The following is a 14,100-nucleotide window of genomic DNA, read 5'->3' as shown; positions in this document are numbered from 1 at the left end:
AAATATAAAGTACATCTCACTTAATTCTCCCCACAGTCCTGAGGGATAGGTATTATGATCCCTGGCTTACAGAGAGGTTAAAAAGCTTGACTTGCAGTTGCCGAGGGGGAGGAGGAGGAAGCAGGATGGATTGGGAACTTGGGGTTAATAGATGCAGACCATTGCCTTTGGAATGGATTAGCAATGAGAACCTGCTGTGTAGCACTGGCAACTGTGTCTAGTCACTTATGATGGAGCATGATAATGCAAGAAAAAGAATGTATACATGTATGTGTAACTGGGTCACCATGCTGCACAGTAGGAAAAAAAAATTGTATTGGGGGAGTTCCCGTCATGGTGCAGTGGTTAACGAATCCGACTAGGAACCTTGAGGTTGCGGGTTCGGTCCCTGCCCTTGCTCAGTGGGTTAACGATCCAGCGTTGCCATGAGCTGTGGTGTAGGTCGCAGACGCGGCTCGGATCCAGCGTTGCTGTGGCTCTGGCGTAGGCTGGTGGCTGCAGCTCCGATTCGACCCCTCGCCTGGGAACCTCCATATGCTGCGGGAGCGGCCCAAGAAATAGCAAAAAAAAAAAAAAAAAAAAAAATGGTATTGCGGAAACAACAATTAAAAAAATTTAAAAAGAAAAAAAAGTTTGTCCAAGGCAATAAAGCTTGTAAGTGACAGAACTGGGATTTGGTTTGGTTTCAGAGATGAGGAGGTCGCGCTGTGGTTGCAGACGGGGAGTCCACAGGTGACTGAATCACAAGGTGACCTCATCCTAAGAGCTACATGGAAATCCTTCTGCCCTCACCACCGCCATCTCCTCAGTGGTCTTTCTAACCACATATGAACCCGCCGTTAAAGATTTTGATTACCGTCGTCTTTAACGATAGGGAGAAAACATAGTTGTGTTCAGTCATGCCTAAAATGTCACATTGGCTAGAGTTGTGTCTGTTAACTACTCTCTCCCAAAGTGCCAATCAAGAAATGTTGAAATTAACAGTTGCTGATTTTAATTATAAGCTTTCAGAGTGTATACTATAAAAATGAGTACATTGTTCTTTACATTGGTCGATATTTTCACACACATCTGCCCAGAAATGAACAGCAAGTTGCTGATCTTGTCGGCGCGGCAATGGAACTAGGTTGCAGAAGACCTTGGATGCTCCTCTCATCTCTTTAACATCCTAACCACGTGAGCTGGGGTCTCTCCTTCAGTCTGGCTGAGTCTCAGTCAGTCTTCTGCCACATGAGGAGTAATATTTACTCCTGTGCCTATAGTATAGGTTTACTGGAAAATCGAAACAAATGTTGCAGTCTTTTTATAACCGTAAGGTCCTGTGCAGCTGTAAGTAGTAGTATTCATTCATTCTGCAAGTGTGTCCTCTTGTTGTCTATGGGAAAACATGGCTTCTGTCCTCAGCGCAGTAGTGGGAAGACTGACTTGGAGACAGAGAGCGTGTGCTGCTGTGGGTGCTGGAATGCAGGTGTGGACCAGGTACAACATGAGCCTAAAGGAAAGAACCCCCGACTCCCTCTGGGGAGGCCAGGAAGAGCCTCGCAGAGGAGATGGTGTGAACCGAGACTTGAAGAATGAGAAATAGTGTGCCTGATGAGCTAAATGGAGAAGAGAATTCCAGGCAGAGGGAACGCATAAGTGAAACTCTAAAATAATTTACTCTGTCTGGAATTAGAAGTACAAGGTAAGGAAGTAAAGACACAGACAGATGAGGGGCAAGTTAGGGAAAGCCTTTGAATACCATGCTGAGGAGTTTATTTTCTTTTGCTTTTTAGGGCTGCAGGTGCAGCATATTGAAGTTCCCAGGCTAGGGGTCAAATCAGAGCTACAGCTGCCGGCCTACACCACAGCTCATGGCAACACCAGATCTCTGCCCCACTGACTGAGGCCAGGGATCAGACCTGCATCCTTATGGACACTAGTTGGGTTCATTATCGCTGAACCATGACGGGAACTCCTGAAGAGCTTAGATTATGTGTAGGAGAAAGTATAAAGCCATTAAAGAATTTGGAGGAGAATTTTGATCAGATTTCTGCAGTCTAGATTATTGGCATGGGCCAGGGAGCAGGTAGTAGAGAGAATGAGGCTCTTGCAGTTATCCAAGAGAGAAAGTGTAACGGGAGGAGAAAAACAATCGCTAGGTTTTATGCCTGGGTGACTGAAAAAAATATTTTTTTTTTAAAATAAAGGAGTCTTAAGGGGATTTAGTTTTGAAGGAAAGCTTCAACTTCAAACAGCATCATTTGGCAGGTCATTAGGAGGTAGAGGCATCAGCAGTCAGCTAGAGAAGCAAAGGGAACCTCAGCGCTAGAAATGTCATCGTGGGAGCCAGGCACATTGCAGGGAGAGCTGAAGCCAGGAGTCGAGGACGTGAGAGCTGCCTACAAAAGAGGAGTGAAGGGGGAATACAGCAAAGTTACATAACTGAAGGAAGGGGAGGAAAAGTGCCAAGGAAGCACCACAGATGTCGAGAAAAGACACAGCTTCGAGGGAAATAGTCTGTGAGACCTAATGCTGGGGGGAGAAAATTTAAAAAAAGATCAAAGGCTAAAAGAAAACCCATTAAGAGGTTATTGGTGATCTTTGAGAATGGTAAGGCTAGGAATCAAACGAAATAAGTTTCAGAAGTGAACAAATAATAAAAGTCAAAATAGTAGGTTAAGAATCTGACTGCCATGGCTTGGGTTGCTGTGGAGGCTTGGGTTCGATCCCCAGCCCAGGGCAGTGGATTAAAGGATCTGGCATTGCCAAAGTTGTGGCATAGGTCACAGCTGCAGCTTGGATTTAATCCCTGGCCCAGAAACCTCCATATGCTGTGGGTGCAGCCATAAAATTACAAAAAAAGAAAAAGAGAAATAAATATAGTCAAGTTCACATATAAAATATAAACATTTATATAGACAAGTTCACATATAGACACATTCAGACTATGGGTTAGCCAGTGGCATTATATGTTGTCAGAACAGTGAGGTACAAATCCAGGCATGTAATGGAGATTGCTGTTTTCCCTTTTGTATCCTGAACACCATAAGCTTTGAGTCCAATGAACGGATCAGACTCATTCTTTTATGAATAATGTAATATGCTTGTATCAAAAAAAAAAAAAAAACTAACTACAGCTGTCACTTTCATCTTTTCCTTGACCTGTGTGGCTTGCTGTTTCTCCTCAGTGCCTGATCAACAGCAAAAGCAAGCAATAGCCACCTGAAATGCATATATGCAAGCTTTTTTTTTTTTTTTTTTTTCTTTTTAGAGCTGGGTCCACAACATATGAAAGTTCCCAGGCTAGGGGTCGAATTGGGGCTTCAGCTGCTGACCTGCACTGCAGCTCATGGCAACGCCAGATCTGAGCCTCATCTGCTGACCTGCACTGCAGCTCATGGCTACGCCAGATCCTTGATCTACCGTGAGCGGGGCCAGGGATTGAATCTGAGTCCTTATGTATACTAATTGGGTTCATTACCACTGAGTCACAACGGGAACTCCAAGATGCAGCTATCTTACCAGGGTGTCTCAGGCACAGTAGTAAAGTGAAAGCACTAGGGCAAAGTCAGTTCTGTGTCTAACTGAAAAGTCATATCCTTGTCAGACATGAGCTTTTTCCTTAATCCTGACAGGCATGGCTTCTCATTCATGGCCTGAAGCATAAGAAGTGGATCAAAAGCCTGTATTCAGGGGCTCTAGTCACTGTGCACAGCCATGGATGAGTCACTTTAAAGTAATTATTCTTCCACCAGGGAGGCTACAATAATTTCATTGCTAATAACTGGATAGGATTTTGAGAACTTGAGATTAGGGCACTTTTATAAATGGTTCTCATTAACCTCTCTTGAAATATCCTACCAACTACATTGGGCTTTCCAGGGACAGGTAGAAGTTTAGTAGCAATCTCTAGATTTTGCAAGTGTAAAACAACCCTCGGCTTATCCTTCAGATGACACTGATGATTCCATGCAAGATACAGTTGTAGGAGACATTTTCTCAAATAACTTTCTTTCCCTTATCCTAGCTAATCAAACAAGATGACCTGGTATCCACTAGAATTCAAAAATTCTCTGAAGCCAAAGTTATAACATGGTCAAATTTCTTTGTAAAGTTTTATAGGCATGAGACCTCTGAGATGATCCTGCATATAATGGGAGCTATCCTAGCCCCTGTTCTCCAGGTTCTTTACTGAGGTGGGCGGCGGGGGGGCGGGGGAGAACATATTTGTTTTTCTTTTTATGGCCCCACCTGGAGTATATGGAAGTTCCCAGGCTAGGGGTTGCATCAGAGCTGCAGCTGCTGATCTACGCCAGAGCCACAGCAACACCAGGTCCAAGCCACATCTGCAGTCCACACCACAGCTTGCGGCCATGCCTGATCCTTAACCTACTGAGCAAGGCCAGGGATTGAACTCACATCCCCACAGAGACTGTGTCAGGTTCTTAACCCTCTGAGCCACAGCAGGAACTCTGATATTTGTTTTTTAGACCTCTGTATTGGACATCTTCAAATGTTAAACTTAGCAGAGTAGCCAATGTTAAATATGAGAGGAAAATTGTCTGGTAGACATTTGGGTCTCTCCTCAGGGAGGTGTCACCCACAAAAATTTACTTGCTATCTTTCCTTCAGTTCGATTAATTCGTTAGGCTTGACACTGAGATAACAGCTTGATTTCCCTCCTCTGTGACACCCCATGTGAAAGGATGAAAAGAGTTGTGCTATCATCAGTGGCATAAAGAACTCTGCTGACCAGTACACTGGCGGGGGGAAGCAGAGAGACAGTTCTAAGTGTCCATAGTTCCTACAGGCTACAGCACGTGTGGTAAGAAGGCACATCCCAAAGGTGACATTTCTTCAGTGTCTATTCTTGCTTCCAAAAAACCTTATTGATAATTTTTATGTGCAATACATAATGTTTGGCACTATGGAGAATATAAACAACTCAGGATTAAAATACACATAAACAGTTGTGTATAAACACACATACACATATACATCTATACATTCAGACTTAAAGGAGTATATCATTAGAATGCTTTGAGCTGGAAGAAGTGGAAAACATCAACTCAAATGGATTAAACGGTAAAGAAATATGTCACTGTATATAACAAGTGGTCCAAAATCAGGGCAGCTGCTGATCCCATACAGTCCGGGCTTACGCTCTATTTCAGGGCAGTTCTTAGCTTAGCCTTTCTGTTGGCTTTGTCTTTAGGACAGCTGACCACGTGATTACAAGAGGGCTGTGGCAGTTCTGAGCCTCATGGGCAGATAAGACAACATGCAAAGGCAGAGGAAAGTGTTTTCTCTTTCAAGAACAGACTGGGGATCTGTTGGCAAGGAGATTGGGAATGGGAACGGATGCCATCAGGAAGCCTACAGTCTAGTAGAGGAGAGAGCATGTAATAGCATGGCAGATGCTGTGCCAAAGGTACCTGTATAACCAGTGACGGTAGCACCAGAGAGAGGGCATTTCCTTCTTCTCAGCTGGGAAGAAATGGTAGAGAGAAAGAATAGAGGTTTGATAGAGGCTGGTCAGCGAAGACTTTACTTGGAGAAGAGGTTGTTCATCCAGGTTGGAACGTGTCGAGTTTAAGATACCGTGGGACCTTTAGGCAGAGAAATCCAGTAGACCGTTGAATGTTTATTGATCTAAGGCTGAGACATCTAGATAGGGAAAAAGATAATAGGTGGTGGTGAAGGCTCTGAGGATGGATGAGCTAATCCAGGAGGACAGACTAGGACCAAAAATGAGATCCTGAGGAAACAACACTGACATTTAAAGCATGAGTGAAATAAGAGGAGTTGACAGAGACAGAGAATAAAACAATCTTTTAATGCCATCTGTGTGTGGGATGAGTGTAAGCCAACTAGAAATGACATTTTGTGATATTCACACGTGTGATTTTGGTAAAGGACTGGTAAAAGCTAGGAACCTTTCAATACCCATCATTTGCCCAGCAGCAAGTGCCCTTTCCTAAGAAATTGGTTGAATGAGACCGTTTTGCTGGAGATATGGCTAGACCTGAATAGGCCTCCACCCAGAGATGAATTGGGGCATTAAAATTTCTAAAATGAGTCTCTTTCTTTTCAGGAGTGGTCACACATTACTTGCCTTCTGGTTTTCCCGCCAAGAGGGAAAACTAAATCGACAGCAGACTATTGAACTGGGACATCACATCCTCAAAGCACACATATTTAAGGTAACTTAAAAAGTTGGAGGCATTTTTCTTTCCATTTCTAGCAGGCTTTCCTTAACACTATGTGTATGAAGCTACTGTTACGTCAGTCTGGTCCATGCTTTCTGAAATGAGTTTGTTGCAAAGCTGACCCATCTCCTAAAATGTCTCATCTGTTGTCCCTAGGACTTTGTGTGTATAATCATTTAGGTAAGAAGCATATACACATGTATGTGTGTGTTTGCTCCATATATGACCTACCATCTCCTGAGAACACTCATGCTGTAGCATTAGTTGAGGTTCTCACAGTGTCTAAAAAAATCACAGAGAGCAGTTCTCTTTCAATGTTCTTACAATTGTTTTAGTGAAATTTTAGTATTCCTGGTGCTGTGATTTTCAGACTGTTTGTCTAAAAGCAGCTATAACCTTTCTTTGAGCTACTTCCCCCATTCTCTCTTCCAATTATAGTTCCAGGAGTTCCCCTGTGACTCAATGGGTTAAGAACACAACTAGTACCCTTGAGGAAACGGACTCGATCCATGGCCTCGCTCAGTAGGTTGAAGATCCGGCGTTACCATGGGCTGTGGTGTAGGTCATATACAAAGCTCAGATCCCACATTGTTACAGCTGTGGTGTAGGCCACAGCCTGGGAACTTCCATATGCCACAAGTGCAGCCCTAAAAGGGGGAAAAAAAATGGTGGTCCCAGTTTTTCTCTAGTCGTTTCAAAACTTCTAAGAGCTCTAATCATTCCCTCTGTCAGCATTCATCCCGAGGAGGGCACCTAATACATCTGCCTGTGCTTGTGTGCATTCTTTTGCTTTTTCGGTGCTTACTGAGGCCTTGTGCTGGGTACTAGGGATACAAAACCATAAAAGATACCCCCTGATCTCAAGGAATTTATAGTCTAGATAGTGGGGTGAAGCACAGAAGTCAAGGAAGAAATCTGTTCTCTTGATTTCTGGCCCACAGTTTGCTATTGCATCTGCTACCTCCATTCCCTGCCGTCTCTTCAGACTACTTTTGTTGTCTCAGGATTGAGACATACAGGGATCTCAAACAGTTCTCTGGCTTGGACTTTCCCCAAGACATACTGTTAAAGATAAGACAGTTTTCTTGGAGTTCCCATCGTGGCTCAGTGGTTAATGAATCCGACTAGGAGCCATGAGGTTGCGGGTTCGATCCCTGGCGTCGCTCAGTGGCTTAAGGATCTGGCATTGCCATGAGCTGGGGTGTAGGCTGGCAGCTGCAGCTCCGATGAGACCCCTAGCCTGGGAACCTCCATATGCCGCAAGAGCAGCCCTAGAAAAGGTAAAAATGACCAAAAAAAAAAAAAAGTTTTCTTTAGAGAGAAAAATGACATTAAGGACAACTTCAAGAGTCTAGCAAATTCTTCCCAGTCAATAAGCACGCAGCTGGAGAAGCCTGTTCATCAGATGGACAGACGTGAAACCTGCAGTGACAGGTCCTCTATTTGAATCATCATCATATCGAACAAATCACTGTACCAGAAATGACCTTACCAAGCGACCTTCCTTAATGGGAGCAGAGTGGGACTAAATATCAGGCAAGGGGTCCCATTCCAGTTTCAAGTGGACCAAAATGTATCTGCTACTTCTACCAGCTCTGAGGTGATTGTCCTTCAGTTAGATGGAAAAATAACTTACACATTCATCATCACTGCTTTGAACGCTTAAGCTTTTAACATCACTGCCTAGGATCAGATGCAAAGAAATTGATGCCTGTCTTTATCCTTTATCCCCTGCATGGTAAAATAAATACCACATGAAACAGATAAATGATTCGCCATTTCATTTGATCCATTGTGACTTTATCCAATACACGGAGACCTCCGTTTGTGTTTTTTTACATCCCCGTGACTTGTTTATTTTATAACCAGAAGTTTGATTCCTTCACCCACTTCATCTTTCCCTCAACCCCCCTCCTCTCTGTCATGGAGAGCTACACTTAAACCATACACGCCTGTCAATGACAGAGTTTTATCTTATGTTGCTGCAGACGACATGGTTGCCTGAGATAAGACTGGCTCCGTGGGTGATTCGGGCCATAAACACTCGGGTGTATAGCACGGGGTGATGACATGACTGCGGGCTGAAGAATGTAGACCTGGACCGTGGTCTTCTTGATGCTGCACTTCTCAGAGTCCTGCAAAAATGCAGAGCGCCCCCTGTTGATAGTTTTTAGCTTCTGCCACACTACTCGAACTCCCAGTTCCTATCTGCTGAGGATCACGAAAAGGCAAAGTCAGACTCAGTGCTTATACCACTTAGACCTTCCAGGTGGCAGTGACATAGAGTCCAATTTATTTTTCTTTGGAGTTAGTTTTAAATTTCCCTTAGTTTATCTTTGTTCATGAAAATTTGCAACCTTAAAAATAGGAGGTTGAGGGTCTTTAATTCTGGATGTTTAGTTGGCTATGGAACTCTTTTCATTCTTTTTGTTTTTAACAGCTTTTTGAGGTATAATCTTATATACCTAAAATTCACTAATTTAAGGGATACAAATCAATAACTTTTAGTATATTTCCATCACTCTAAAAAACAAACCGTACATGCATTTGAAGTCACTCCCCCATGCTTCCCCCAACCCTGGGCAACCACTAATCTACTTTCTGTAAGTTTGACTTTTCTGGACATCTCATATAAATGGAATCAGACAATACATTCTTGTCTATGTCTGGTTTCTTTCACTTAGCATAATGTTTTTAGGGTTCATCCGTGTTGTAGTGTGTATCAGTACTTGATTCCTTCTTACTGCCAAATAAAGACTATTTTGTTTATCCCTTCATTAGTTGCACATTTGGGCTGTTTCCACTTTTTGGCTATTGTGAATAATGCTGCTATAAACATAGCATAGAGCTTTTTTCCTCTTTTTATTGTTTTAAAAAAAATTAGCCATATTAACGTGAACAACTCATTGGCACTTAGTACATTTGCAGTGTTAGTGTTCGGGCTTTTGTGTGGATGTGTTTTCAGTTCCTTTTTATATCTACTTAAGAGGGGAATTGCTAGACATATAGTAACTCCATGTTTAACGCTTTGAGGAATTGCCAGTCTGTTTTCCAAAGTGGCTGCACCGTTTTATAATCCCACAAGCAATGCATGAGGGTTTCAGCTTTTTCAGACCCTTGCCAATTCTTGTTAGACATTCTCTTTCTTATTTTAGCCATTTTGATGGGTATGAAATAGTATCTCAGTGTGGCTTTAATTTGCTTTTCCCTAATGACCAATGATGTTGAGCTTTTCATTCTTTTATAATCCTCCAATTGCCATTTAGATTTTTTTTTTTAACCTATGTAAAGAAAGCAGGATATTTGTGAATTATGGCCAGAGAGATTCAATCTAATTTGTAATGCAGAGTGTTTCATAATCAGAGTGCTCTTAAAATCAGCTCTCTGAATGCTGCCCTCTGAAGTGTTCCTTTGATTGATCAGTCCTCTGACGTCTCTTACCACGGGGGCAAGTGCGGGAAGCAGACATCTGGAGATCCCTTAACATCAATCAGAAGACGTAGGTTGGAGTTCCCGTCGTGGCGCAGTGGTTAACGAATCCGACTAGGAACCATAAGGTTGCGGGTTCAATCCCTGGCCTTGCTCAGTGGGTTAACGATCCAGCGTTGCCGTGAGCTGTGGTGAAGGTTGCAGACGCGGCTCGGATCCCGTGTTGCTGTGGCTCTGGTGTAGGCCGGCGGCTACAGCTCCAGTTCAACCCCTAGCCTGGGAATCTCCATATGCAGCGGGAGCAGCCCAAGAAATGGCAAAAAGACAAAAAAAAAAATTGAAAAAAGGTGTAGGTTCAGGCATAGACTCTGCCACTTAAGCAGTCTCAATTTTCTTTTCTATAAAATAGTAACAATATCTTAACTTTCCGATTATGACAGGATCATAGATATAAGATATATAAAAGTACATTAAAAATGTAAAGTACTAGGCATCTAATATAATGTTTTATTATCAAAATTATTAGTAAATGTTCCTGGTCATCAGACTTAATAACAAGCATAAATTCCAGATGGTAGTAACACCCTTTCATTTCAGAGATGACTGAGCATCCTCTGTAACAGGGGTTGGCAAATATGTGTAGTCCATGCAGTGAGTAGTGTCTGTTGAAGCCACCTAACTCTGCCATTGTAATTCCAAAGCAGCCAGAGAGTACGGAAGTGGACGGGTGTGGTTGAATTGCAGCAAATATGATTTATAAAAACTGATATAGGACTGGATTTGGCATTGGGCTGTAGTTTGCCAACCCCTTCACCATGGAAGGCACCATTCCTTCTGTTTACCATGATCCTTTTATTATAACCAAACGTGACCACGTGGATGGTCAGTAATAATCCATTTGAGATACTGGGGTACCTACACATGGATCACTGATTGTGAGCAATAATTTGCTTTAAAGAAACCAGTTAGATAAGCTCTAAGGTGATCTTAAGATACTAGAGCCATAGATAGCTAAGAGCCCTAAGATGCAATTGCTCATTTCTTCATGCCTTTCCTGTTTCCTCGAAGTATTCAAAAATACTGAGCAAGGAGTTCCTGTCGTGGTGCAGTGGTTAACGAATCCGACTAGGAACCATGAGGTTGCGGGTTCGGTCCCTGCCCTTGCTCAGTGGGTTAACGATCCGGCGTTGCTGTGGCTCTGGCATAGGCCGGTGGCTACAGCTCCGATTGGACCCCTCGCCTGGGAACCTCCATATGCCACGGGAGCGGCCCAAGAAATAGCAAAAAGACAAAAAAAAAAAAATACTGAGCAAGCTTACTAAAGGCTGGAGAACAGTGTTAAAAATTTAGATTCTAAAATATTTAAGGAAGGGTTTCCATTGCCATCTCTGACAAAAAGAGATCCTCTTTTCCCTGAGTAATAGTTACAGATACTAAAAGGTACTTTTTCTAGTTATGTGAACCTAAAGTTCCCTTTAAGAATCCATCAGCTTTAAATTTTATTATGGGTTATTTTTGACTATATCCTGCCTAGTAATGGGATCTGCCTGTCACTTTTGATAAGTTGAGTTTATTAACTCTTTCCTTCTATACCTCATAGGAACAAAGGGTCCACTTCACCAAGGAGAAAAAATCATTTGAGCAAGTCCATGGTACAAATAAAGCTAATACTCCAAGTCCTAGAGTTTAACTCTGTATTTCGGGCTTATTTCCTGTGTATTTACTCTAACCTCAGTGGGACTCTCAGTGCTGCCTTGTGGTCTTTTTACTGGACCACTTAATTGAAGTTCATTTACCAAGGTCTGTTCTTACTCAGCTCCTCTTCCCGTTTATTTTTTGTCTAGCTCTTAACAAGTCAACCACCTCAACAAACAGCCTGACGTATGAGTCACTGAAAAAAATCAAAGCCATTGGGGATCCCCTTGTGGCACAGTGGAAATGAATCCGACTAGTATCCATAAGGATGCGGGTTCAATCCCTGGCCTCATGAATTGAGTCAGGGATCCAACATTGCCGTGAGCTGAGGTGTAGGTTGCAGACGCAGCTCAGATCCCTAGTTGCTGTGGCTGTGGTATAGGCCAGCAGCTGTAGCTCCCATTTGACCCCTAACCTGGGAACCTCCATATGCTGTGGGTGCAGCCCTAAAAAAGCAAAAAAAAAAAAAAAAAAATCAAAGGCATCAAATGTGACTTCCTTTAACTACTCTCCTCTTGCCAGTAAATCAATCTATATTGTTAGCAATTCTTACCTCCCTTTTTCTTATCTCAGGGAAAGAGATGTCCTCTTTTAATTTTACTCTGAAATATTTCAAACATATAGGAAAATACAGATAATGGAATCATCAAATACTATCTACAGGATTTAACAATGCTAAGATATTTATATTTGTTCACATCTTTTTCTTTACTTTTAAGAAATGAAAGCGTAGCAAATACAGTAGAAGCCCCCTTTATTTCCCTCTTTTATCCCATTTCTCTCTCTCCTCAAAGGCAACTTCAATCCTTACGTTAGTGTGTGTTCTCACCTGTGTATTGTTAGGTATATATTCATAAACAACGTATAGAATTATTTTATGCTTTTTAAATTTGACATAAACAGTATCATAGTATATAATCCTATAACTTTTCCACTCAGCTTTTTATATTTGAGACCTGTCTGTAGATCTAGATCAGTGGTTTTCTTTGACTATACATCATATTCTCCTGGGGAGCTGTAAATACATACACACACATTTCTGAACATTACTCCCAGATATTATCAGTCATTGTTCTGGAGTAGGACCCAGGCTTTTTTTTTTTTTTCAAATTAATAGATTTTTATTTCTTAGAGCAATTTTGAGTTTACAGAAAAATTGAGCAGAAAATACAGATAGTTCCCACATACTCACTACCCCCTCCACATTTTCCCGTTAACATTGTGCACTGGCAAGGAACATTTGTTACAGTTGATGCACCTACATTGATACATTATTAGTAACCGAAGCCCATACTTTACATTATGGTTTGTGCTTTGTGTGGTACAGTTCTATGGATTTTGCCAAATGCATGATACTGTGTATTCACTATTACGGTATCATACAGTATAGGTTCACTGCCCTAAAAATCCTAAAGCTATCAAAAATACTCCTAGTTAACTCTGCAGAATTGGCAAACATTACCAGAAAAGCAGCTCTAAACTGCTCTCCTGGGCTCTATCCTATCCTAGATTCTGACCCAGTAATTCTCAACTTGTTAGTCCTCCCACGTCTTCAAGGAGGTTTGGGTTTTTTTTAAGTTTTATATACGTTTTCCTAGTGGCACTTAAAAAGAGTGTTTATCCAGATTACCTAGATCCACTATTACCAGATGTGGAAGTCCACCCAAGTCCCCTTGACCAAATTATGATTCATTGTTCTGGGAACATTCATATTTTCTCTCAACCTCTCAGGCTTTCTTATTTAAAATTTCTTTGGTACCCCTAAATGACTGAAATTATCCTGAGTATCACATTTTTAAAAGAGGCATTTTACATTCAGAAAAGGCCATCCAAACTTGTAGGCCCTGAGCAGAGGAGGTGAGTTGCTCCCTCTTTCAGAAAAGCTAAATACAAAATTTTCTGAACTTCCCCTGATGCCAGAGGCCTTGAGCCAAAGAATTGCCACATGACTTTAATAAATACTGGTCCAGCATTATTCTCCTCTAAGATAATTTTATAGATTGAATGACCATACCCAAGGAATCCTGTTTAAGTCAGTATTCAAGAAAAAGTTGACTGTTTCAGGTCCTACTCATAGCTTTACTTTAAATTTTATAGTTGGAAAAGAAACAAATAATGCTTAGTTGAAATCCTAAGAGCAAAGCCATAGGAGTAAATTAGATTGTCTGGATTAAAAAGGACAATTTTGGGAGAGGCCTAAGGATGGAGGGTGGTCTGGAATTAAAGGTAAAAGGAGGAGCCAGCAATCAGTTGCTTTGTCTATTCTAGTTGCTGCATTTCCAGCTAGGATTTCAAAACTGCCAGCAGGCTGGCACCAGCATCAGGACCCCAGGCTGTATAGACAGCCACACAGACCCAGTTCCACCCACCAGTGGACAAGCAGCAGCCCTGCACCCACCTCAGGGCTACACAGCCATTGCACAGAAAGCCTACCCCACCTTCCAGGAGGCCACAAACACTACACGAGGTATGGCCTTGCAACCAACCAGACTGGGGGCCCAGTCTCATCCACCAGTGCACCCAGAGTGGTCAGCCCTGCCACAACAGAAGGGCACACACAGCCTACTTAGGGGTACCCTTAGAGCCTTTAGGGGTACTCCAGAGGGGAGTATGCTACTTGGCACCAATGGCCATCTCCTACCTAAAGTCACTCTTCTAAGATCAGAAAATGTATAGAATTCCCTTTGTGTCTCAGTGGTAGCAAACCTGACTAGTATCCATGAGGATGCAGGTTTGACCTCTAGTCTCTCTCAGTGGATTAAGGATCCTGCATTGCCATGAGCTG

At 42.3% G+C, this 14,100-nt stretch overlaps 1 protein-coding gene across 30 annotated transcripts in view; it reads left to right on the top strand.

Annotated features, from left to right (window-relative positions):
• TANC2 (tetratricopeptide repeat, ankyrin repeat and coiled-coil containing 2) overlaps window positions 1-14,100 on the top strand; it is a 365,101-nt gene that overhangs the window by 309,915 nt on the left and 41,086 nt on the right. For all 30 annotated transcript variants that reach the window (XM_021068131.2, XM_084984071.1, XM_021068130.2 and 27 more), the window contains one exon: window positions 6,077-6,185. In XM_021068131.2, the coding sequence (XP_020923790.2) occupies window positions 6,077-6,185 (109 nt within the window). The remainder of the gene's footprint in view (window positions 1-6,076; window positions 6,186-14,100) is intronic.

This window comes from Sus scrofa, chromosome 12, assembly GCF_054392235.1.
Source record: "Sus scrofa isolate SSC_HxYL_T2T_F1_AM1 chromosome 12, Sscrofa_HxYL_maternal_Yorkshire_Landrace_v2.0, whole genome shotgun sequence".
Taxonomy (NCBI): domain Eukaryota; kingdom Metazoa; phylum Chordata; class Mammalia; order Artiodactyla; family Suidae; genus Sus; species Sus scrofa.
Note: the sequence above shows the minus strand (reverse complement) of the source record. Positions and strands in the feature narration are given on the sequence as shown.